Source organism: Nannospalax galili, unplaced genomic scaffold, assembly GCF_000622305.1.
Source record: "Nannospalax galili isolate Female #2095 unplaced genomic scaffold, S.galili_v1.0 scaffold1387, whole genome shotgun sequence".
Taxonomy (NCBI): domain Eukaryota; kingdom Metazoa; phylum Chordata; class Mammalia; order Rodentia; family Spalacidae; genus Nannospalax; species Nannospalax galili.
The window spans coordinates 672,316-699,412 of record NW_008355976.1 but is presented as its reverse complement, the minus strand read 5'-3'; the positions used below and the strand labels follow the sequence as shown (position 1 = coordinate 699,412).

The 27,097-nt window shown below is 39.9% G+C and overlaps 1 protein-coding gene across 4 annotated transcripts in view; it reads left to right on the top strand.

Annotated features, from left to right (window-relative positions):
• Nup98 (nucleoporin 98) overlaps positions 1 to 27,097 on the top strand; it is a 108,762-nt gene that overhangs the window by 60,126 nt on the left and 21,539 nt on the right. For all 4 annotated transcript variants that reach the window (XM_008854096.3, XM_029556603.1, XM_017803453.2 and 1 more), the window contains 9 exons: positions 2,936 to 3,234; positions 4,710 to 4,823; positions 5,462 to 5,600; positions 8,082 to 8,259; positions 8,709 to 8,873; positions 17,476 to 17,658; positions 18,793 to 18,946; positions 21,498 to 21,927; positions 23,884 to 24,113. In XM_008854096.3, coding sequence (XP_008852318.1) covers positions 2,936 to 3,234; positions 4,710 to 4,823; positions 5,462 to 5,600; positions 8,082 to 8,259; positions 8,709 to 8,873; positions 17,476 to 17,658; positions 18,793 to 18,946; positions 21,498 to 21,927; positions 23,884 to 24,113 — 1,892 coding nt within the window. The remainder of the gene's footprint in view (positions 1 to 2,935; positions 3,235 to 4,709; positions 4,824 to 5,461; positions 5,601 to 8,081; positions 8,260 to 8,708; positions 8,874 to 17,475; positions 17,659 to 18,792; positions 18,947 to 21,497; positions 21,928 to 23,883; positions 24,114 to 27,097) is intronic.

The following is a 27,097-nucleotide window of genomic DNA, read 5'->3' as shown; positions in this document are numbered from 1 at the left end:
AATATATTTTTTTAAATTGCTTAAGAGTTTTAAGATTTGGGGACTTGCCTCACAAATGTCACACCCTGGGTTCAGTCTTCAGCTCCTAGTGGGGTATTAGAATTCTGGTTGTTTCTACAGAACCATCTCGAAATTTGTATTGTTTTGGTTTTAGTATGCACTTTTTAGAGTTCACAGATTAAATTTGTGGTAATTATTGAAGTGATACTTATCCATTACAATCAAGCAAAATCAGTGTACACTATCTAAAGGGGAAGTGAACATTTTTGAGACAGGGTCTTGCTGTAGCCTTGACTGGCCTGGAGCTCACTATGTAGACCAAGCTGACTTTTAAGTCACAAAGCTCCCTCTGCCTTTGAAGTGCTGGTATCAAAGGTGTATACCACCACGCCCAACCACTAATCTTTTAATAGTCTGACTTAGGAGCTAAAATGATGGTTCAGTGGTTAATACTACTTGCTGCTCTTTTAGGATACCCAAGTTTTATTCCCAGTATCCATGTTGGGCAGCTCACAACTGCCTTTAACTCCAGTTCCAAGGGGCTTTGATATCCTCTTCTGGCTTCCATGGGCACTCATACATGGCACATGTACTCAGACACATGCATGTAAATAAAAATAAATAAGTAAATAAATAAAAATTTACTTAGGGAAGGGGGGAAAAAGTCAAGAAATACATCTGTTGTCTGGGTAAGTTAGCTTCGTTGGTAAAGTGCTTACCTTCAAAGCACAAGCATCTAATTGCTTCCCACAACCTATATAATAGTCAAAGCTGTAATAGTAAGTTTGAGGCACAGAGGAATGCCACAGAATGATGGTCAAATAAAGAGTCCTTTTAATAATTAGCTGGTGGTGGAGAGGGGTCTAATGCCATAAAGAACTCTCGACCCTGAGAAGAGTCAGAGCAGGGTTTATAAAGCTTAAAACCACAATTACATCATACCAGGTACAAAGCCAGTAAACATAGTTACATCAGATCGCCATAGTTGTACCAGACCAGGGGCAAGTTAGTTAACAAAGAGGCTTTCGGTTAACAAAAAGTTCCTAGGTTTGGTTAGGAAAAACAAGATTCTCAGAACTGCAGAAACAATGGGCTCCCCTTCATGGGACTGTTCTGCATGGCTGCAGTTAGCGAGAGCAGTGGGAATGACTGGGCAGAAACACAGGGTGAGTGAAGGTCAGCTAGAGTGAAATGGAGACAGGTTTGCCATTTCTAAAGCTAGGTGTGGTTAATCCTAGTGCTGGACTCTCCTTTGACATATGGTTCTGGGGCTGAACTCCGGTAGCTCATTCTTGGCAGCAAGCGCCTTTACCCACTGAGACACCTCACCATCCTTTCCTCTTCATTTTTAATAGTTTCCTGGTCATTGTGCCAGATTATAATTTAATTAGTAAGCATTTAGTTTATTTCTTTATTCAAAATAATGGTCTATTTCTAAAGTAATCCTACTTTGATTTCACTAACAAAACATTTGCAAACCTTTGTACTCTAAAATTTTTTTTAATATTTTTAAATTTTTATTATATTTTATTACTATTTCATTTGTATTATTGTATTGCCTGAATGCACTGAAGTGCACAGGTATCATGCAGTGTCTGTGGAAGACAGAAGATGGCAGAAGATGGAGTTCCCAGTGGTTGGTAGCTGCCATGTGGGTCCTGGGATTCAAACTCAGGGCAGCCAGTGCTCCTAACCACTGAGCCATCTCTCCACCCTCCCTCCCCCTGTGCTTTTGAATATTAGAAGTTTAAGTGCATTTTGTGACTACATGGTAGAAGACAGGTATCATGCAGTGTCTGTGGAAGACAGAAGATGGCAGAAGATGGAGTTCCCAGTGGTTGGTAGCTGCCATGTGGGTCCTGGGATTCAAACTCAGGGCAGCCAGTGCTCCTAACCACTGAGCCATCTCTCCACCCTCCCTCCCCCTGTGCTTTTGAATATTAGAAGTTTAAGTGCATTTTGTGACTACATGGTAGAAGGAGAGAACTGACTCAGACAAGTAGTTCTCAGACTTCCACAGGCCCACCATGGTTCACGCACCCATGTTTTGTACACATAATAAATATAAATATATTTATTAAATTTTGAGGTATTCACATCCATTCCTTTATGAAAGTGAGCAGTTAAGGTCCTGAAATGCAGAGTTGGATTGACTGTTAAGGCCCCAGTTCCAGTACTCCTAACTTTTCAATGATGGACAAGAAATTTTATTTGTGCCTCAGTTTTCTTACAAATTAGAGACAATGATTATGTCCTATTTCACATTACTATAAGGATTAACTTTTAATTTATTGAATTGTCCAGAGCAATGTCAGATAGTTAATAGAGATTAAGTATTACAATTGTAGACCTTGAGAATGGGAACCCGAAGGTTAAAGCAGGGACCTAGAGAGAGGATTTTATAAAAATTAAAATAAAATCCAGATTTTTATATTCTTTGCTATTGTGTCTCTTATAGATAGCAGTATATACTTTGCTTGGTGTTTTTTGTTTTGTTTTTGATCTTTTCCCGGTAGCTCCAGCTGGCCTGGAACTCACAGAGATCTGCCTACCTCTGCCTCCTGAGTGCTGGAATTAAAGGCGTGGACCTCCAGGCCCTGCTTAGTTGGTGGTTTTGTTGTTGTTGTTTTGTTTTGGTCTTTTTGAGACAGGGTCTCCCTGTAGCCCCAGCTGTCCTGGAACTCAGTATGTAGACCAGGCTGTCCTTGAATTCACAGAGATCTGCCTGCCTCTGCCTCCCGAGTGCTGGGATTAAAGGTGTGCACCACCACGCCTGGCCCATGGTTGGTGTGTTTTAAAAATACTGTAAGAGGATATAGAATGGCTGGACTACTAGGAGAGGAGGGACCTTAATGGACCTTATGCTGTTATATTGCTGCTGCTGTTACATTACTGGGACTAAGGCATTTTTTTTCTTTCTTTTTTCCCCTTTCAGATTTAGTTTCCTGAGTAAACCTGTTGATGAGAACCATCAGCAGGATGGAGATGATGATTCTCTTGTATCACGTTTTTATACTAACCCTATTGCCAAACCCATTCCTCAAACCCCAGAGAGTGCTGGAAATAAACACAACAGCAGCAACAATGTGGATGATACCATTGTTGCTTTGAACATGCGTGCTGCTTTGCGAAATGGACTGGAAGGAAGCAGTGAAGAAGCCTCTTTCCATGATGAGTCACTGCAAGATGACCGAGAAGAAATAGAGAATAACTCTTACCATATACACCCAGCAGGTTGGCCTCACATATTTCTTAACACCCTTGGAATAGTTAAAATTAATATCTTGATTATCCTGATATAGTTAAAAGGGCCCACATTTTATAGTCAAAGAGACTGTCCTGCCTAACTTTGTACATTCAGGTAGGTTATTTATTGTTAAGACTTCGCCAGAATGTATTTTATGGAATGCTTTTAACATTGCAGTATGTTAATGAGTATACCTTTGAAAAGAGAGTTATGTGGTGAATAAAATCTGAACACTGTGTTAAATAGACTTCACCTAAAATGCTCAGAATCTATATTCTGCTTTGTTTTTTTTCTTTAACTTTTTTTTCTAAATTTTATGTGTATGTGTGTATTGCCTGCATGTAGGTAAGTGCACCCATGTCATGCAATGCCTGCGGAGGTCAGAAGAGGCTGTCGGATCCCCTGGGACTGGAGTTACGGACAGTTGTTAGCTGCCATGTGGGTGCTGGGATTTGAACCTGGGTCTTCTGCAAGAACAACCAGTGTTCTTAAACGCTGAGCCGTCTCTCCAGCCCTCTTCTTTGGTTTTTTTTAAATTTTATTTTTTCTTTCTTTATTAGGGGGATGAGGTGAGGAAAACAACTCGTTCTTGCTTATAGCCCAGGCTTGCCACAGACTTGCACTGATCCATCTGTCTCAAGTATTGCACTTGGTAGGTGGAATCATGAGGCTCAGAAGCTCAAGCTACAAATTAAGTTCAATGCCAGACTGGGGTGCATGAGATCCTGTGTCAGAAAAATAAAACCCCGGACTCATTTCATTTCATAGAATTTATATATATATATATATAAAGTAAGATAGGAACTGGAGAGATGGCTCAGCACTAGGTGCTCATCCAGAGGACCTGGGTTCAGTTCCCAGCACCCACATGGGTGCTAACAATTGTCCATAACCCCAGTTCCAGTGTATCCAACACCCTCTTCTGGCCTCTGCAGGGCATTGCATAACTCAGGTACACTAACATACATACAGGCAAAACACGTAAGATAAAAATAAACCAAAAAAATTTTTTTAAGGAAGGTAATGGTCAAGCATTTAACACATGGTCGTAGGCTTTTCTATAAGTTAGCAGGGTCTGTGGGGTAGTTTCATGTGTATTAAATGTGTCCATGACAGGATCAAGCCTGCTTTTCTTAATGAGCAGAAAATTGTTGTAAAAATGTTGAAGGCGCAAAACAGAGACAGAAATATGGACCTTTTTTTTTTTTTTTTTGGTCTTTTTGAGGCGGTCTTATAGCCCCTGCTGACCTGGAGCTCACTGTGTAGACCAGACTGGACTCAAACTCAGAGATCTGCTTGTCTCTGTCTCCTGAGTGCTGGGATTAAAGGGGTGTGCCACTATGCCCAGTGAATGTGGAGCTTTTAAAAATAATAAAATCAAAACTTCCATAAAAAATAAAAAAGATATTACTGAGAATTGTTGTACCTAAGGATATTAATAATTTTTGGTTTTTGGTTATAGGCATCATTCTCACAAAAGTTGGTTATTATACTATTCCTTCTATGGATGACCTTGCTAAAATTACCAATGAAAAAGGAGAATGTGTTGTTTCTGACTTCACTATTGGTCGTAAAGGTGAGTGTGGGCTTAAAAAGTTAGTGAGAGATTGTACTTTGCTTCCATAGTTAAGGGAAGCTCTTGATCTCAGAATCTGTTTTTTCCTGTATTTGCATCCCTCTTGGCTTTGAATAGTAGAGTCTTGGGAATAACAAAGCAAGGAAACTAGAACCGTATAACATTTGGGGGCTTAGCCATGCCTTTTTGTGTCTCTTTTTCACAAATTGCCGGAAATCTCAAGAAATTTAAAAGTTGGGTTGAACTTCATATTATTAAATTGTTAGAGATAATTTTCTTTGAGAAAGCTCATTCTGCTCTGTTTATTTTGAAAGGACTCCAGCTAGGAACTAAGTATTTTTTTTTAATAGATCAATATTACAAATACATGGGAAGAGATATTACCTGGCTATTTTGAAAATAGCAGAAATGTAAAAAATGTAGATGTTATACAAACTTAACAATGTAATACCACTTCACTTGTTCCCATCCTTCCCATATTAAGGAGGAAATATGCTACTCCAGGGATTTCTGGGTGGTTTAAAATATTCGTGAATATCATAGGTTGCATAGTCTTTCTTATTAATCACTTTAGATTTAAGAAAGTATCTACTCCCTAATACTGTATGACTTGTTTAACCTTTTGCTTTGAATTCCAGGGTATGGCTCAATCTATTTTGAAGGAGATGTGAATTTGACAAATCTAAATTTGGATGATATTGTGCATATCCGAAGGAAAGAAGTTATTGTCTATGTGGATGATAACCAAAAGCCACCTGTGGGTGAAGGGCTAAATAGGTATGAATTTATGTACATTTAGAAAATAATGAATGGGATTGGAGAGATGGCTCAGGGGTTAAGAACACTGGCTGTTCTTACAGAAGACCCAGGTTCAAATCCCAGCACCCAGATGGAAGCTAACAGCTCTCTGTGACTCTAATTCCAGGGGATCAGACATCCTCTTCTGTCCTCCGTGGGCATTGCACAACACAGTTGCACTTACATGCAGACAATACAGGCATACACATAAAATAAAAGTAATTTTTTTTTTGTTTTTTAAAAAGAAAAGAACAAGCTGGGCATGGTGGTGTATGCCTTTAGTTCCTGCACTTGGGAGACAGAAACAGGTGGAGCTCTGTGAGTTTGATGCCAGCCTGGTCTACATAGTGAAATCCAAGCCAGCTGGGGCTACAGGGACCCTGTCTGAAAAAGACCAAAAAAAAAAGAACAAACTAAATTAGATTTTTCCTCTATAACCATGAATGGATTTTTACGTATACTTAACGATGTGCCATTTTTTAACTTACTATAAAGTGTAATTATTGTTTCTCTACTTTTATTTAGAGTATAAGAGGGAGCAGTGCACTGTGGTTCTAGGACTAATTCCTTTCCCTTCATTCTCTATTGTTCTGGTGTTGCTACTCTTAACTCTTTATATAGTGTGAGATTGGCTTTTTTAATGGGCATCTTTATTTCCATATATTGCTGTGGAGGTGGGGGATTGGGCAGGGGGAAGTCCTGTGTGGTGTGGAACTCATGATATATCCAGGCTGGCCTTCATTTGTGGCAGTCCTCCTGCCTCAGCCTCTGGAGTGCTGTGATTACAGTTTTGTGTTACTTCCCCATCCTTGTCTGGATAATTTTGATTTTTGATTAATTGAATTCACAAATGAAGAGCCCCAATACAGATACCAACTGTGTATATAAAAGAATTGCCAGGGCTGGAGAGATGGCTCAGCAGTTAAGAGCACGGACTGCTCTTGCAGAGGACCCAGGTTCAATTCCCAGCACCCACATGTCGGCTACGAACTGTCCTTAACTCCAGTTCCAGGGGAATCCGAAGCCCTCCTCTGACCTCTGTGGCACTGCATGACACGGGTGCACTCATATATATGCAGGCACTACACATATACACATAAAATAAAAATAAAATGTTAAAAGAATTGCCTACAGGATGTTGAATATTTACATGCCCGTGTTCATGGCCGTACTATTTCTAGGTTGCTTTTAATTCTCTTTTTAAAGATTTATTTATTTGGTCTTTTTGAGATAGGGCCTCCCTGTAGCCCCAGCTGTCCTGGAACTCACTATTTAGACCAGGCTGGGCTCGAACTCACAGAGATCCGCCTGCCTCCCAAGTGCTGGGATTATAGGCGTGCACCACCATGCCTGGCTTCCCCATTCTTTTATAAAGCCAGGATTGAGTTAGTTTCCTAGCTTTCCTGGAACTTGCTAAGTAGACCAAGCTGGCCTCTGCCTCTGCCTCCCAAGTATTAGAATTAAAGGCATTCATCACAAAGTCCAGCGAATATTCTCTTTTAAAAATTTTTTATTGTTTTTAAGTGTACAAGTGTATTTGCCTACATGCGTGTAAGTGCACCTGTATCATGCAGTACCTATGGAGCTCAGAGGAGGGCAATGGATCTCCTGGAACCAGAGTTAGGGACAGTCGTTAGCTGCCATGTGACTGCTGGGAAACCTGGTATGACTTCTCAGAAGCAAACTTGGGTCCTCTGCAAGAGCAGCCAGTACTCTGAACTGCTGAGCCATCTCTGCAGTCCCCCAGTAAATATTCTTAACTGTATTTAAATGTGCCACTAGACTAGTTAAGATGATAAATTTCATGTTAAATTGCGGGGGGGGTACAATAAAAAAACTACCATGAAAATCATCTACATAATCATGTGCTAGTTCCCAACATACACATAAAAATTAAAATAAATGAATAAGATTTAAAAGTAAAAATTTAAATATACATTAACATTGAGAAAACATGTATATTTGTCTTTTGAGTTTTGCTTACTTAACATAATGATCTCCATTATTTTACAAATGTCATATTTTCATTTTTCTTTACTGCTAAAAAAATTTGCGTCACTTTTTTTTTTTTTTTAAATGTATATGTGTGTGTTGCCTGCATGTAGGTAAGTGCACCCATGTCATACAGTGCCAGCGGAGGACAGAAGAGGTGGTCGGGTCCCCTGGATTTGGAATTACAGACAGTTACCTGCCATGTGGGTGCTGGGATTCGAACCTGGGTCTTCTGCAAGAACAGCCAGTGTTCTTAACCACTGAGCCATCTCTGCATCCCCACGTCACATATTTTTACCCATTCATCTATTTAAATAATACAGCAATAAACATGGATGTGCAAGTACTTCTGCTATGCTCAGAGTCCTCCAGTTATATAGCTAAAAGCAGTTATGCAGGGTCAACTGACATGCATAGTATTATTTTTAAATATGAAGCATTTATACTTTATTTGGTTATACTTTACAGGAAAGCTGAAGTTACATTGGATGGAGTTTGGCCAATAGATAAAACTTCCCGTTGTTTAATAAAGAGCCCAGACCGACTTGCTGATATCAACTATGAGGGGAGATTGGAAGCAGTTTCAAGGAAGCAAGGAGCTCAGTTCAAGGAGTACCGGCCTGAAACCGGCTCTTGGGTCTTTAAGGTAAAGTCACTTAGCCTAGTTCCAGTTGTAGAAACTATAGCTGGAGGCACAAAGTGATAGTACATCAGTAGAATTATCTGTTGGTAAAGCAGATCTGCCCACATAATTGTGTGTGTGTATGTGTGTTTTCAGGTCAGAGTCAATGTTGAGTGCCTTCCTCTATTGCTCTCTGCCTTTTTTTTTTTTTTTTTTTTTTTGGTCTTTTTGAAACAGGGTCTTTCTGTAGCCCCAGCTGTCCTGGAACTCACTATGCAGACCAGGCTGGCCTTGAGCTCACAGAAATCCTCCTGCGTCTGCCTCCTGAGTGCTGGGATTAAAGGTGTGTGCCACCACGCCCAGCCCCCGATCTTTTGTCTTTTTTAAAAAAGGCAAGTTGCTAAGGCAGATACAGGAACTTCTGAATAAAACATTGTTAAAGTTAGCCTTACTGGGTTTCTTTTCTCCCTTAGGTCTCCCACTTTTCTAAATACGGCCTTCAGGATTCCGATGAAGACGAGGAGGAACATTCATCCAAAACTACATCCAAGAAGTTGAAGACTGCCCCTTTGCCGCCTGCTGGCCAGGCTGCTGCTTTCCCGATGGCTCTTAATGGCAAACCTGCACCTCCACCTCAGGTAGAGAAAGGACAGTGAATTGAATGGAATCCATGATACAGAAGTTCAAAGCAAGTCATTCAGCTGTTGAGCTGTTTATATAAGCCCTGGAACTTCGAAGAGTACAAGCGTGTTGCCAGTCACGTTCAGACAAATACAGGGGAGGGCAGAAGATGGTACAGGCATCTGGTTTTTTTCTTGAGATTTAAAGGATTCTCTTGCTGTTTGGATCATTCTACAGATTGTAATTCTCTAGCACATCTCTTTCTCTCTCGTTTGTAGTTGTAATTCTTTGTTCAGTGACCAACTTAAGGTAGCATTTTGCTTGTCTGGGTTGATGCAAAGTAAATACTTTACTGATAACTTGATGTGCAGTCTAATCTTGTTCTTTACCTCTATCATTTTTTAAAAGTCAAATTAGCTTTCTGCAAGGGTTTTTGTTTCCTTAAGTTTGCTTAAATTCAGGTAAACCCTTAATATTGTATTATAATAATCTATGAAAGTAGATAATTTTTAAAATGCAAGTAAATTATTTAGCTTGAGAGACTAGGGACTGACTGCATTGTTTATTTTAATTATTTATATTATATCCTTTTTTTAGTATTGTTAAACCAATACAAACCTTTTGTCCTTATGTGGAAAGGTTTGTAATTTAAGTATCAGGTAGTTGAATGCCTACTTATAAAGATTTTTACTTTAATTTGGATGTTATTTATACTCAATGAAGTTACAGAAATATTTTTAACTTGCTGCCATATTCCCTCAAAGAAGAGTTGTTTATGAGACTTTGTAAAACACCTCTACCTCTCAGCTGCTGAAAGCAGGACCTTTGGCATTTTCTTACGGCTGCTCAAATGTGTGATTTTTATGATTTATTATTAAATAATTTGGGGAGGCATTTTCTGGAGAATATTGTGTATGTTCACATTTGTGCACACAAGGTAGAAAGGGAGGGTGTGATGAATGTGGGAAACTGAATTGTTAACTTTTATCTTTGTAGTATTTCAATATCCCTAAGAAACCTACGTGATTAATCTACATGAACTTGGTCTGTAATTTATCCATGTTCATTTTTTTGTCAGCTGTATTTCCAATACAATCTTTCCTAAGTGTGTTTTTAGTCTTGCAAAAACAGACTCAATAGCTTTTTGTTTTCCTGCTCATAAAAGTATTATGTAGGGTCTTAAAGGCATAGCTGAGAAAGCATCAGCTCTAAACAGAACAAATTTCTGTAAAATTGGCAACTTGAATCCCTAGAATACGGACAGTAGAAAATAATGAAGATTCATAGTGATACTGTAGTAGGCAAGGGCTCAAAAATAATTCAGAACAGGTTCAGTCTAATCAAAAGACTCAAATTGGGAAAATAGGATACAGTGAGCAGGGGTCTTTTCAGGGTACTGCTTTGCTTGAAGACGTTCTTGGTCTTTGGACTTTCAGACATAGCAGAAATAAAGATGGATAGAGATGTTCAGATAGCTAGGCTTTAGGTTTTATTTGTGTTGCCTACAAAGACCTTGTTCTTAGTGTGTTAGTGAAGGAGGACCCTGGAGCACTCCTCCTTTTTTGTATTCCCCAGTGACATGTGAGGTAGATGGAAAATGCCAGTCCTTAGTTATTAGTACTAAGACTTTACATTTTTCTTGGCATATAGAAAATACCTGAATTGTCTGAATAAACTGAAAACAGACAACACAGTCTTCTCATTCTTAAATCAGAGTCCCCATCATCACAATGTTACCTTCATTTCAGAGAGAGGTTGGTTTTCATGATAAGGTGTTCTTGAAGTCTGATGGAGAATCTCCCCTGCCCCAACAACCTCAGAATATAACAAAAATTTTATAAAAGGAGAGGGAATATTGTTTCTTGAGCTGTTCAGGAAAATTTGCATTTTGCTTTAAGGGTCACATTTATACAACACTACCTTTTAAACAGTATTCTCAGTTCCCTGTTACCAAGTGGTTATAAGTTTTACTTTTGTTCCCAAAAAAGCAAGTATGTCTAAACAACCAGAAAACAGAAAAAAAAAAAGTTCGATTCTGTCCCTTTTAGATTAGAAAAAATGCTGGCAGATAAACCTATCTTCACAGCAGATAAGTTAGGGCCACTACGGAAAAGTTTTGTTCTGTAATTACATTAGTTTCAAGCTCCTAATTTGAGATTCTAATTTCTAGCTGGCTGCATCAGTACCTGGAGAGCATGACATTGATTCCTTAGATCAGCTGTTGCTTGATTCCATAAATCACACACTTACTGTTTATTTTATTTATTTTTGGCTTTTTTAAGACAGGGTCTCCCTGTAGTCCCAGCTGGCCTGGGATGCACTATGTAGACCAGGCTGGCATTGAACTCACAGAGATCCACCAGCCCCTGCCTGGGATTAAAGGTGTGCACCACCATGCCCAGCTCAGATACTTAATTTTTAATAATTTTCCACAGGTGATTGAGGCAGGTTTTGAAATTTGAAAGATATGAGACCTTTGGCACTCAAGGAGATGTAGATACAGCTTTTTACCCCACTGAGTCATGATAGTCATGACAGTAAATTCACTCAAATAAATTTAAAACAATTTTTTTTTTAATTTCTAAATTATGTGTGTGTTTGGTCTGTATCTTTGTGGATAGAGCTATACTTGTGAGTATGGTGTCCATGGAGACCAGCAGAGGGTTTGGATTCCCTGGAGCTGGAGTTGTGAGCCATCCCCTATAGGTGCTGGCAGCCAAACTCAACTCAGGCACTTTTAACCACTGAGCAATCTTTCCAGCCCAAACATTAAAAAAGGATTTTGGTTCGGGGGGGGAGGGGTGGTTGTAGGATTTATTTATTTATTTTTTTTGCAATGGGTCTCACTGTATAGCTGTGACTCACCTGAAACTTGCTATAGAGACTGGCCTGGATCTCAGAGAGATCCACTTGCTTCTGCCTCCCTAAGTGCTTGGACCATGCTCAGCCCAGCTCAAATTTTAAGTTTTTACAGGAAAAAGTATAATTTAGAAGATACAGAATTTTGGATTTGCTGTGACTTGAAATAATGGGACAGTATTACAAATTGATCCAATGATCAACACATTTTAAATATATTTTAAATATTTTATATATATGTATATATATTGCCACAAGTTTGCTTACCTCAGATACTTGGGGAGGGGGATTTTGTTGTTTGTTTTGGTGTTTTTGTTCTTTTTGAGACAGGGTCTCCCTGTAGCCCCACAGCTGGCTTGGAACTCAGCTGTGTAGACCAGGCTGGTCTCACAGAGATCTGCCTGCCTTTGCCTCAGGAGTCCTGAGATCAAAGGCATGCGCCACCATGCCCAATGACATTGACATACTGGGTTTTTTTTGTTTGTTTTTAAATCTGCTTTTTGAATCAGGGTGTCCCTATAGTCCCAACTGGCCTAGAACTCACTATGTCACTATGGAGACCAGGCTGGCCTTGAACTCACAGAGATCCGCCTACCTCTGCCTCCTGAGTGCTGGGAATAAAGATGTGTGCCACCACGCCCAGTCTTGGTTTTCTTAGTGTATTAACCTGAAGAGGTTTTTTGAAAATTAAGCTGGGCGTGGTGGCCTAGGCCTTTAGTCCCAGCACTCCAGAGGCAGAGGCAGATGGGTCTCTGAGAGTCCAGACCAACTGGGGCTACAGGGAGTCCCTGTCTCAAAAAGACCAAAAAAAGAAAGAAAATTAATTTAAAAATCAAATATAACATTACAAATGTAATTAAGACTTAAACTTCGTGCAGCAGTATCCTTTACTGTATGTGTGCAAAACATTTATATGTACCTTCATGGGCCTTTGAAACCCTAAAGTAGAATTCTCTCTTTTAAAAATTATAAAAAAAGTTTTATGAGTATCTTGCCTGCATGTATGTGTCTCCATGTCATACAGTGACCACAGAGGTCAGAAGCGGGCATCAAATCCCCTGGAACTGGAGTTACGGACAGTTGTTAGCTGCTATGTGGGGTCTGGGAATCAAACCCAGATCCTCTTCAAGAGCAACCAGTGTTCTTTACTGCTGAGCCATCTCTCTAGCCTATGAATTTCTCTTAAAAAAAACGCAGTATTATTGATAGCTGATTTTTTTTCAAGCAAAAAATGTGTGTGAAAATACTCTTCACAATTAGAAGACAAGTTGTGTTGGAGGCAGGCAATGTTATTAGTTACACTGAACCAAACCAGTTGACTAGAGAGAACAATAGGAACTATGTAAAAATCTGACTTTTGACTGGTCATTCTGTTTTGAAATAAAAGTCACTTGAGATGCCTCACTTTACATTCGGAATTAAGAAATCCTGTTTGTTTAGTGTTGGCAGCCTCCTTTGGTTGAGGAATCTTTTGAATAGGAAAATACGCATTTCTTAAATCACCGAAGGCTTCTGTTACAGACTTACCCTCTACATATTTTAGACAGCCGTTTTTGCATATACTTTCTATAAATACAATTTAAGTCTCTCTTCAGGAGGTTGCCTTGTAGGAAAAGGAGAATCACAATGATGTGCTAGTCAGCTTCCACAGACTTCATGGGGAGTTTGTTTCCCCTTGCTCTTACTCAGCTTCCTCTGAGCCACCATTTTTCATTGGTCCAACTAACTTCTAAAACCTGACTGCTAAGATTTATTTTAGGGAAGTTTATTTGGATTTCATGAATATACTTGAGTAAAATCTACACATGTAGATTTCAGAACTTCCAGTTCCTCATTTTGTGGACATTCCCTCCCCATTTGTCCATTTACTAGATGATGTCTTATAGCTTTGGTGGTATGGGTGGGACAAACAAAACTCTGGTCTTCAGCTCTCTTCATAAGTAGATGCCCTGAGTCCCTTTGGTCTCTGATCTGGTTATTTCATTAATTCATCCTTTTTTACCCTAAAAGTGCCATAGGTAAAGGATTTCATGGCATAGTTTTCCAGTGCTGGGTAGTTTAGTAAGCTGGCATCATTCTCCTCTCCTGTCTCCCTTTCCTCCCACTCACCCTCACTCCTGCTTGTCCTTTCATGGTTATTAATTGCTTTTTTCTTTTGCTGTGTGCCTGATACTGAATCAGACATAAACAACAAACTTAATTGGTTGATGTGTGCTTAGTATTAGATACAGAAAAAGTAAACCATAATGTCTGTTTTCAAGCCTTGACAGTGTTGTAGACCAACACATGCAAGAAATTATAAATTTTGATATATGGTATAAAATAGGAAGAACAGGTTATTACTATTTTTTAATATGTATTTGTGTATTGCCTGCATGTAGGTAAGTACACCCGTGTTGGGCAATGCCCGAGGAGGACAGAAGAGGCTGTAGGATACCCTGGAACTGCAGTTAATGATGGTTGTTTGCTGCCATGTGGGTGCTGGGATTCGAATCTGGGTCTTCTGCAAGAACCAGCCAGTGTTCTTAACTACTGAGCCATCTCTCCAGCCCTAGGAAAAACAGGTTATTATGGAAGCCAAAAACAGTAAGACATTCTGCCCATGTTGTGGAGACTATTAAAACCTTCCTTTCTTTTTTTTTTGAAGGCAGTTTTAGGCAAGGTTTCCCTGCAGCCCTAGCTGCCCTGGATCTCCATATGTAGACTCACAGAGATTTGCCTGCCTCAGCCTCTCCCAAGTGCTGGGATTAAAGGGAATCATGGCAGTGGGTATAGCTCATTGGCAGAGTATGTGTTAGCATGAACAAGGCCCTGGGATCCATTCCCAGTGTTACCACTCCCAAAGGAAATTGTAATTGTTTGGTTAAAAGTGATGTGGTGGTGCGATCCTTTAGTCCCAGCACTTGGGAGGCATAGACAGGCAAATCTCTGGGAGTTCGAGGCCAGCCTGATCTATGTAATGGGTTCCAGGCCAGCTGGGGCTACAAAGAGACCCTGTCTCAAAAAGACCAAAAAAAAAAAAAACAAAAGTGACCATACTTGAGCTGGGTGTGGTGGTGCATACCTTTAAGCCCAGTGGCAAAGGCAAGTAGATCTCTACAGAAAGAAGCCAGCTTGGTTTACATAGCCGGTTCCAGGCCAGATGCAGCTATAGGGAAACAAACCAAAAGTGAACACATAAGGAAACCCAAGGAATGAAAGTTTTCCCACAGTTATTTACATGGGAGCATTATCCCCAGATTCCTTTCCCTTTGCTGCAGATTACAGTGTTAGGCCCACTGTTTACCACTGAGCTATGCTCCATTCTGAAATTTTTAAAGCATAAAAGTAGTCTGTTGGGGGTGGGGTAGGGATACTGATATGGGAGGGAATCTATGCAATGAAAATGTATCATGAAATTCATAAAAAAAATCAAAATATTTTAAAATAAAAGTCTGATCTGCTAGTAAATAGCGTGGTTTTTTTGTTTGTTTGTTTGTTTGTTTGTTTTGTCTTTTTGAGATAGGGACTCCTTACAGCCCCAACTGGCCTGGAACTTGCTATATAGACCAGGCTGGCCTCATGGAGATCTTCCTGCCTCTGCCTTCCAAGCAGTGGGATTAAAGGTATGTGCCACCATACCCAACCTATTAGTCTGAATTTTAAATATAGAAGCATCTTTGCATTTTGTTTTATGCTAGTGGTCAAATGCACCTCACCTGTCAGGAAAATGCTGTGCCACTTAGTTGCACCCCCAGCCCAAATCTTTGCCTTTGGGACATTATCTAGTTTTATTAGAACTGTCCTTGGTTATTGTCCACTTAAGTAGAACATACCCTGTGCCTTAACTCATTTTTCCTATAGTTGCTCATAGACTCACATATTTTTTCAATGCTCCTATTTGCAAAAGAACGCAAGATAGATAATATCCAATTGAAAACATTAATTAATGGTGGGTACTTTTTTTTTTTTTTTGGTCTTTTTAAGATAGGGTCTCCTTGCAGTAGTGGTGGGTATTTTTGTCCAAAAAGATCATGATAATTTTTCACCCATGTATATTGACACATAACTGTAATTCCTACACTCAGGATGCTGAGGCAGGGCTAGTTAGGTGTATATAGCAAAATACTGTTTCCAAAAAATAAGATGCAAAACTTTTTTTAAAAACTGCTTGCTTGCTAGGCATGATGATGTACACCTTTAGTCCTAGCACTTGAGAGGCAGAGTTTGAGGCCAGCCTGGTCTACATAGCAAGTTACACACCAACTAGGGCTACATTGTGAGACCCTGTCTTTTAAAAAAACAAAGAAACAAACCACAAACTACTTACTATACCACAACATCTCTATGATGTACAGTATGAAATAGGCTATTCATGCAAAATCAGCCAGAAATTTTGCAAGAATAGTAAGTGTAAAAGCATTGGAGGAGAAATAATAGTACCTTTTGGCATGAAGATATCTCAGAGCATTTGTGTGCGTGTGTGTGTGTGCGTGTGCGTGTGTGCACACACACGTGCATGTGTATGGGTTTGTTTTGTTTTGAGAGAGCCTTTAATATGTAGCCCTGACTGGTCTGGAATTCGCTGTGTGCCAAGCGGGCTCACAGAGATCTGCCTCCCAAGTGCTGGGATTTAAGATGTGTATCACCAAATCTGGTATTATTTCTAAATATTTTTAAGAAAAACGAAAAGTGAAACTGGAGAGATGGCTTAGTAGTTAAGAGTATTGGCTGCTAGGCTGGGTGTGGTGGCACACGCCTTTAGTCCCAGCACTTGGGAGGCAGAGGTAGGCGGATCTCTGTGAGTTCAAAGCCAGCTTGGTTTACGTAGTTCCAGGCCAGCTGGTGCTACAGGGAGACCTTGTCTCAAAAAGACAAAAAAAAAAAAAAAAAAAAAAAAAGGTTGCTATTGAAGAGGACCCAGGTCAGGTTTGCTCCTCAGTATCCACATGGAGGCTAACAACCATCTGTAACTCTTAGTTCCAGGATATCCAACACCCTCTTTTGACTTCTATGGGAAAATTGCATGCATGTGGTATACTTACACATGCAAGCAAAACACACACAAAAAAAATTTTTTTTGAGTAAAAATTTACTTAAGAATTTAATATTAGTGGGCTGGATATATAGCTCAGTTGGGACAGTGCTTGCCTAACATGCCTGAGGCCCTAAATTGGCTCCCTAGCACCACATGAAACAGATACAATGGAGCACATCTGTAATCCTAGCACCCTGGAAGTCAGAAGTTTGTCCTCCCTGGCTATATATAAAGGGAAGGGACCTTGAGACAGGGTTTCCCTGTAGCCCCAGCTGGCCTGAGCTTGCTATGTAGACCAGGCTGGCCTTGAACTCATAGAGATATGCCTGCCTCTGTCTCCCAAATGGGAAGGGGATCTTGTGATAATATTGCTAGCTGTTCTCTGCCCAATTCTGGCTCTCAGTCATTTGGAAGACAGGGTAACCCTGTGTAAATCAGGAAATTACCATTGCTATCTAAATCAGGTATAGTATAATATAGGTCTCTGAAGACCACTGTTTCTCTTTGTGTGTTGGCCTAGGTCTCAGACCTAGGATCATGAATTATGGAAAGTCTGTTTTTATGAAACATTTGTAACCTAAGTACTTAGATAATGTTAACTTGAGCAAATCTGTTCTCACCTCACGATATAAAAAGTACAGGATGTGTTTCTATATTGTGTTCTGAGTGAGGTTAGTCTAATCTAGTTCTGTTCTATTTGGTGTATTTTAATGCTGCTTCTCTGATGTTTTTGCTGTCTGCAGAGCCAGAGTCCAGAGGTGGAGCAATTAGGGAGGGTTGTGGAACTGGACAGTGACATGGTAGATATCACCCAGGAGCCAGCACTGGAATCTGTGTTTGAAGAGAGTATGCCTGAGGATCAGGAACCTGTGTCTGCTTCAATACATATTGCATCTTCACTAGGAGTCAATCCACATGTCTTACAGGTGAAGTTCTAACCCACCCTTCTCATGACAGAAAGCCAAACTAATATTTTTTCTCTCTGATACAGTATCACACCTCTTTGACTATTCACTTCAGACCATTGAGAGTTCACATTGGTGAAAAAAAGAAAAAGAAATAGGGGTAATGTTGTGGACCTTGTTTTCCCATCTAGGGCAGAAAGCCTTAAATTGAGGGTGAGAAGATAAGTCTTCTGTTTTTTTTTGTGCATGGGGGGGGTGGGTTGTTTTGTTATTTTGAGACAGGGTCTCCCTGTAGCCCCAGCTGGCCTGGAACTCACTATGTAGACCAGGCTGGCGTCAAACAGAGATCTACCTGCCTCTGCCTCCCAAGTGCTGGGTTTAAAAGCATGTGCCACCACATCTGGCCCAAGTCTTTTGGTTTTTAACTGCTTTCTTTAATCAGAAGATTTGGGCTCTAATCCAAGTTTTGTAGCTTTGCTACCCAGACTTTCAGGAAATCCGTTAGCAACTGTGAATTTTCTCTATTAGATATGTCTACTTTAGAGGGGCTGGAGAGATGGCTCAGGGTTAAGAGCACTGGCACTGTGCTCTTGCGGAGGACCCAGGTTCAATTCCCAGCACCCACATGGTGGCTAACAACCATCTATAACTCGAGCTCCAGGGGATCCAGTGCCTCCTGACTTCCTTGGGCATTGTACAACACGGCTACCTACACAACTTGCAAGCAATACACTCACACAAAAATAATAAATATTTTAAATACGTCTGCTTTAGAACGATTTTGAGATTTCAAAACAAATTTTTTAAAACACAGTAGACCAGATTTAAGTTCTATCTCTGGTTCCTCTAGCTCCTGCCTTTTTGTATGATTTTAGCCTTCAGCTTGTGTTTGATTTTAAAATCATTTATGCAGCAAACAGAAGCAGCTGGTATGTGCTGGGTTCTGGTAGAGCAAAATAAATACAAAGAAGAGACACGTGTGACTTCTGTCCTTCATACAGTGTACGGTAATGATCACACAAATGTTACGCTGGCTCTAGACATAGCCTTGAGAATAAATAACTTTTTTTTGATTGCTGTAAACTGCATTTTTCTTTCATAAATGGCCTTTCATTTATGGGGGACACATTCATTCTACATATGTTGCCTTTTTAGATCATGAAAGCATCGTTGCTCATTGATGAAGAAGATGCAGATGCCATGGATCAATGCTTCAGTCACTTCCCTTCCAAAAGAGATACTGCTCAGGAAATCTGTTCTCCTAGACGCCCCATTTCAGCATCCCATTCTTCAAAATCCCACTCAATAGGTATTGTATAGAAAGTGGACTTTAAAAAAAAAAATTATATTTTATGAGTATGAGTGCTATACCTGCATGTATGTAAGTGAACCTGTGTCATGCAGTGCCCATGGACACAGAAATGGGATCTCCTGGAACTGGAGTTCGGAATGGTTGTTAGCTACCATGTGGGTGCTGGGATTTGAAACCTGGGGTCTTCTGCAAGAAAGCCAGTGCTTTTAAGTGCTGAGCCAACTCTAGCCCCAAGGAATGGGCTGTTTTACAAGAAAATTCTAGAGACCTCTTTTTCATATCTTATTAGTTTGTTTGTTTGTGTGTTTGTTCTTGAGACACGGTCTCCCTGTAGTAGGAGTTGGCCTGGAACTTATTATGTAGACCAGGCTGGCCTTGAGCTCACAGAGATCTCCCTGTCTCTGCCTCTCCATATCTTCTTAATTGAATGAATTTCTCTAGCAAGTTTCCCTAACAACCATACTTAAAACATAGGCAAGTTTTTTATTTCTTTTTTTTGTGGTTTTTTGTTTGTTTGTTTGTTTGTCTTTTTGAGACAGGGTCTCCCTGTAGTCCCAGCTGACCTGAACTCACTATGTAGACCAGGCTGGCCTTGAACTCACAGAGATCTGCCTGCCTCTGCCTCCCGACTTCTGAGATTAAAAGTGTGTGTGCCACTCTGCTCTGCTGTTTTTTTTTTCTTTTTTTCTTTTTTAAGATGTCCTTTTCTAAAAATCTCTTGTGATCAGTCTCTAAAGACAAGTGGGTTGTGGTAACAGATGCCTCAAGGAGGCTAAGGCAAGAAGATTGTGTTAGTCTGAGGCTAGCCAGGGCAACACACAAAGACTCTTGTCTCAAAACATAAACAGGGACCAGTGAAATGACCCAGCAGGTAAAGGTGTTTGGCACCAAGCCCCGAGACCTGAGTTTGACACAGTATCCATGTACTGGAAGAGAACCCACTTCCCCCAAGCTGTCCTGTGACCTTCAGGTAAATTCCATGGCATGTGCATGTCCCTCCTGTATACACCCACAAAACAAATAAATGTAAAAAGTTCATAAGCAGCAATAATAAAAATAACCAAGAGCCTGGGTCCCAAAACAAATTCTCTCTCGAGAAGAAAATGAATATACGTTTAACTTATTAGAGCATCATTTATTAACATTTCTAACAATGGATACTGTAGGAAAATGTCACACGTCAGTAACGCTGACACTGCCTTTAAAAAAAAGAAACACAAAATTGAAGAAACAGTAGTAATAAGAAGTGGCCCAGTGTGGTGATACACACTTGTAATCTCAGCACTTGGGAGATGAAGAAGGCAGAGGAGGAGGCTACATGTGACCCTGTTTCAAGAAAACACTGAAATCACATGTGCAGTCATAAGATATGGTTTTAGTTCTGTAAATCTAGCATCGGATATTGGAGGGTAGAAGCTTGAGTTTTGATCTGTGTGAGGCTTTTCATGTTTGTTATTATATGTAAGTAATCTCCTTTCCCACTCCCCTCCCCTTTCTGCTCCTTTCTCCAACTAGTCACCTCTGTTCTCCAGGTTTTCCTCTGTTTTAATGTCTGAGATACATATGTGATACTGGGTATCTATAATATCTAAGATTCACAAATGAGAAAACATGCAATATTTGTCTTTCTGGAACTGACTTAATTTGATAAATGATTATCTCCTGTTTCAGCCAGAAAGTATATGTGTGTGTGTGTGTGTGTGTGTGTGTGTGTGTGTGTGTGTTAAATAAGAAACTATTACATACAAAATTTCAATAAGGACACAAGCCTTGATCCCAGGCCTTAACCCAGATTTATCTCCCAGTCTTGCCACTTAGGTTATCTGAGCCCAGTTTCCTCCCTTGCAAAATAGGAGTGGAAGATCATGCTTACTGGTTATGGTTACTGTAAAGAGAAGTGAAATGGTCACACATGGCTTACACAGTCCAATGCACAGAAGTGCCAGATACTTTTTTCAAAAGTACAATCAGTGTTATTTTTATTATAATATTTTTACTGACATCATAACTTTTCGGGGGGGGGGTGATCTTTTTGAGACAGGGCTTCCCTGTAGCCCCAGCTGGCTTGGGATTAAAGGCATGTGCCACCATGCCTGGCGACATCATAACTTTTTAAAGGTCTTTTTTGTTGTTGTTGTTTCTTTATATAATCACTGCCTAGATTTTCTGGCTAGAAAAGTAATTTTTGTGAACTGGAGATAGGACTCCACAATTAAGAGTGATCCATGCTGCTCTTGCAGAGGATCCAATTCAATTCCCAGCATCCTCATCAGACAGGTCATAACTACTTGAAACTCCGGCTCTAGGGGCATCTGAGACCTCTGGTCTCCACAGGCACCTTGCACTCACATGCACATACCCGCACACAAATACACACATGCACATAACTAAAAATAGGTTTATATTTTTTATGATTTTTGTAAAATCTGACTTAACCAGTTTTTGGTCATCCATAGCTTATTGAGTCTGGTAAAATACTGAATAACTTCAGCCTTAGTAATTTTGAATGTTGTCAATAAATAAATGAGTCATGTTTTTCTCATTTCAGTTGGTGGATTGCTGCAATCAAAATTTACACGTGGAGCTTTTCTTTCACCAAGTGCCTCCATGCAAGAGTGTCGTACTCCCAGAACATCATCATTGATGAATGTCCCATCCACATCCCCTTGGTCTGCCCCTCTGCCCCTGGCCACTGTGTTGACAGTGCCCAGCCCAGCTCCTGAGGTTCAGCTGAAAACAGTGGGGACACGCAGACAACCAGGTCTAGTCCCTCTTGAAAAATCTGTTATGTTTGGGAAGGGGAAACTTTTGATGGACATGGCCCTGTTCATGGGACGCTCATTTCGGGTTGGTTGGGGCCCCAACTGGACTCTTGCTAATAGTGGAGAACAGCTGAATGGCTCTCATGAACTGGAAAATCATCAGGTTGCCGATTCGATGGAATACGGATTCCTACCCAATCCAGTAGCTGTTAAATCGTGAGTTACATTTGTTTGTTTGATTCAGTTCAGGCAGGGACTCCCTGAAGCCCCAGCTAACATGGAACTCACTATGTAGACCAGGCTGGCCTCGATCTCAAGAGAGCTGTCTGCCTCTCCCTCCCAACTGCGGGGGTTAAAAGTGTGCCCCACCATGCCCACCCAGCAAGTTACATTTCTTGATGCTTTCAAACAACGTGGTTACTGAAGGGGATAAAACTATTATCAGGAAGCCCAGGGAGAGGACTCCACTTTTTGATCTTTCTAGATGTATTCTTAGCACAATTTTTAGGTGACAAGATATTTTTATGATTATGAAGAAAAATAGGATGGCTCCATTTGTACCATCAAACCATGGAAAGTATAATTATGTCTCAGACGTCATAAGGTGGGTGTATAAATTATAGATAACCCCTGCATAAGTCTGTATGTATGGTAACATATGCATTCCTATGGTAACATGGATTCCTATGGTAACATGCATTCCTATATTGTCCCTACAATTAATATTTGTATATATGTGCTCATAGTCTTAATATACAAGTATATGTGACTTATAGACTATAAAGTAAAAATAACAAATAAAAAATATGTTCTTTTAAAAATATTTTATTATTTCTATTTTGTATGGATGAGTGTATTGCCTGCATGTAAGTGAGTGTACCCATGTCATGCAGTGCCACGGAGGTCAGAAGAGGGCTTCAGATTCCCCTGGAACTGGAGTTAAGGATGGTTCGTAGCTGCCATGTGGGTGCTGGGAATCAAACCCGGGTCCTCTGTAAGAGCAGTCAGTGCTCTTAACCACTGAGCCATCTCTCCAGCCCCTACAAGTAAAATACATTTTTTTAAACAATGTTCGGATACTTACTAGGCAGAATGTGTACAGAATTCTGTGCAAAATATGTAAAATTTTCTTACTTTTTTTTTTTTTTGTCTTTTTTTTTAAGACAGGGTCTCTCGGTAGCCCCAGCTGTCCTGGAACTCACTATGTAGACCAGGCTGGCCTTGAATTCACAGAGATCTGCCTGCCTCTGCCTCCCGAGTGCTGGGATTAAAGGCATGCACCACCACACCTGGCCTTAGATACTTTTTATGTACATTTGCTGCATATTAAATGAATAGGATTACTAGTTTTTGCAGTTGATTTTGGAGAAATAAAAATCAATAGCATCTTGAGCCTCACAATTAGGAAAATTGATCCTAAATTTAGTGATTAGATTATGGATGCTTTTATATTTTGGAAAGTATTTAGTAGTATCAATCTTAAAAATGGCATCAAGAAAAACAAAACAGAAAAATCCGGGCATGTAGGCTTTGATCCCAGCACTTGGGAGGATCTCTGTGAGATTGAGCCCAGCCCGGTCTGTATAGTGAGTGCTTGGCCAGCTGGGGCTACAAGGAGACCTTGTCTCAAAAAAACTGAAAAATCACAAGTCTAGATTGAGCTTATACTCATCTGAATTTGGAGTTTGCCTAGACAGCTCCAGTCCCACCAAGTGCTACTTAGGAGGCAGAGGAAGGCTGATCTCTGAGTTTAAGGCCAGCCTATAGTGAGGTTCAGCTGAGGCTACAGGGAGACCCTATCTCAAAAGATCAAAAGAAGAAAGAAAGAAATAAGGGGGCTGTAGAAATGTCTCAGCAGTTAAGAATGCTGACTGTTCTTGCAGAAGATCCAGGTTCACATCCCAGCACCCACATGGCAGCTAACAACTGTCCTTAACTCCAGTTCCAGGGGATATGATAGCCTCTTCTGTCCTCTGCGGGCATTTCATGACACATGTACACTTACCTACATGCAGGCATAGCACTCATACATATAAAATGAAAATAATTTAAAAAAAAAAACTAAAAGGAAAATCAACAGTGAAATGCTTTTTTTTCTCTTTATGGTCAGAACAAGGCAAAATTTTTAGCTTATGTCTTATCTCTATTTTCTGACTTGTTATTTCTTATTAGCTTGTCTGAGTCTCCATTCAAAGTTCATTTGGAAAAACTCAGTTTGAGACAGCGGAAGGCGGATGAAGATTTGCAGTTATACCAGACACCGTTAGAGCTCAAATTAAAACATAGCACTGTCCATGTAGATGAACTCTGTCCTCTCATTGTACCCAACCCTGGAGTTGATGTCATTCATGATTATGCAGATTGGGTTAAGGAATCATCCAGAAATGTACTGGAAGCACAAAGTGAGTACCCCTTCTGCCTCTAACCTTTGATGTCTTAGTGGAGGAGCTAGCTTGTGTTCTAGAACATAAGTCTGTACGTGAATTTCTGGCCTTTGGCTTTCCTGTATCTGAATTGGAATAAGACATGGACAGTGGGGGTTGTTGTGAATGTTACTGTTTGTAATTATTCTTTTGCCTTGTAATATATAAATACTTTCTCAAATATCTATAGCCAGTCAACTCTTGGATTTAGGACATTGCGTTCTTTCTATTTCTCAAACAATAGAAAACAACTTAATTACATGTCTAGCAGCTCATCTTTAGTGAAAAAAGTGTTTTTTCCACTAAAATGTTATTGATTTCAGTGCCTTGGATTTTAAAGGAAATAGTAGGGGTTCAGCTCAGGGTTAAGAGTACTTCTTGTTCTTTCAGAGGGCCCAGGTTCGACGCCCAGCACCCACGTGGCAGCTCCAGATCTGGATCTGTCACCCTTTTGAGGCCTTCACCGGCACTACACACATAGCAGTAAATATATCAGTAACCAAAACAGCTGTACAAATTTTTAAAAAATCATTTACAAAATTAAAGTAAAATAAAAAATAGCAGTATTTGAGGATAAAAAAAATTTTTTTTTTTTTTTTCAAGAGTACATCTATTTCACAAGTGGGTACAAGTTTCTAGGTTCACAGTTGAGTTAGTACAGTTATACAATATTGAACTCAGTATAAGCCAAGTGAGACATAAAATTGAATGAGTTTTTAACCTTTAAAAAAGATATCCATTTCATTTTAAAATATACTGTTTCCTACGGAAAGACTTTTATTTTTTTGGTCTTTTTGAGACAGGGTCTCCCTTTAGCCCCAGCTGTTCTGGAACTCACTATGTAGAACGGGCTGGCCTTGAACTCACAGAGATCTGCCTGCCTCTGCCTCCCAAGTGCTGGGATTAAAGGCGTGCACCACCACGCCCTGCGAAAGACTCATTTTTAATGCTACTAACACTTATATGTTTTCACATGTGTCTCTAATCTCTATGTATCTAATTATTACTAGCCACAGTCGGTTACATTTGGAAGGATAAATAAAATTCTTAACTGACAAGTATAGTTATGATGCTTGATATGTTAATTAGGAGGTTTAGATTTATAACTGTTATTGTAAGATGTCATGGAAAATATTCTTATTTGCCCTTTTTATTGGCATAATAGTAACTATATAAAGTAATGAGTGTCATTTTGACATTTTCATATCTTCATACAACATACTTTGATAATACTCCATCTCATCTTGTTACTTGACCTTTGCCCTTTCTTATCCCTATCAGTCCCCTTTCATGTCCTTTCCCTCCTATATTCCACTTCTGAACTAGAATATGGAATACTAGGGGTTTTTTTTAATTGAATTTTTGTGCATTTCATAAAAAATATCGTAGTCCTCATACTCCTTCCCCCTCTGTACCTCCCATAACTCCCTTCCACCAGATTTCATGCATTCTGTCACATACGTTAAGGCCTATCGAGTCAAATTAGTGTACCCAGTTGTCCCTCAGTACAAATGCATCCATGGGGGTCTAGTCGGCCTATCTATAGAGTCTCTCTCTTAAAGAATATCAACTCTTCCCTCACCCATCAGTAATCAGCTGCCAGTACTTCTTTGGCTAAGGTTGGGCCTGCTGCCCATTTCCCCAGTTCTGTGCTGGGTTTTTATTTGCTTGAGTTTGCACAGGTTTGGTGCATGCTGACACCATTGCTGAAGGTTCATATGAGCAGGAGCCTGTAAGACTCTAGGTTTTTTTGCATTCTGGCTTATTTTACTTACCATGATCATATCTAGTTCCCTCCATATACCTGCAGATGCCCTAATTTCATTCTCTTTGACTGAATAAAAGTTCTGTTGCATGCATATACCACGTTTATCCTCCTCCTGTTCTTCTGTTGATGGGCACCAAGGGTTCCCTAACTTGGCTATTGGGAATGATGCCACAATAGGTTTCTATTTTTATCTCATTCTTTGGGTAAGAAATGGTATCGAGATGAGTGTGGTAGCACATGTGTTTAATCACAGGCATGGCATAGGCAAGTGGATCTCTTGAGTTTGAGACCAGCCTGGTCTACATAATAAGACCCTGTCTCAAACAAAGCAGCAAAATTTTTAAAAAAATTTTTTTAAATGAAGTGGTATAGCTAAATCATAATTACAGTTTTATCTTAATTTTTTTAGGAACTACTATACTGATTGCTGTACTAATTTACATCACCATGTCACATCACGTTTATAGCTGAATGAAAAGGCCTGGCTGTTAGCTTTTGTTTTTGAGAATGGGCCTGCCCTTGAGCTAGGCCTCACCCATCATTTTATTCCAAACCATTTCTCAGCATGAATTTTGGAAAACTACAAATTTGGATTCACCCTTACCAGATAATCTTTCCCTTTCATCCTCAGGCCCAAAACATCTCATGCACAGGATGTCAAACACTCTTCAATGAAGATGTACTGCCTCTCAGTGCATTTATGTGTTAATTCTCAAGCATCCCCATACTACTTCATTATTTTTGGGTGGAGCAGCAAATTGATGTTCAGTTAACGTGCGGTGCCCAGGTCACAAGATGGCACATAGTTCCTTGACTGTAGTTTTTTTGTAGCAAGGTTAAAAATCTTTAGTCCAGATTCTGTCCAATTTATCAAGTCATTCCCAACTAACAATATATATGAAAGTTTTTGTCTCCCACTCACGGTCAACCAGTATTTGATTTGTTGGGTTTTTTGTTTTGTTTTGTTTTGTTTTTTTCTTAATGTTAGCCATTCTGACTGAAGTGAAATGGAATCTTTGATTTGCCTTTCTCTGGTGGACAAAGACGTAGAAAACTATCTTGTATTTATTGGCCATTCGTACTTCATTTGAAAAGTGGCTCATTTTCTCACCCATTTTATTGGCTTATTTGTTCTGCTGACTTTTTAGAGAGGGAGAGGGAGAGGGAGAGGGAGAGGAGAGAGAGAGAGAGAGAG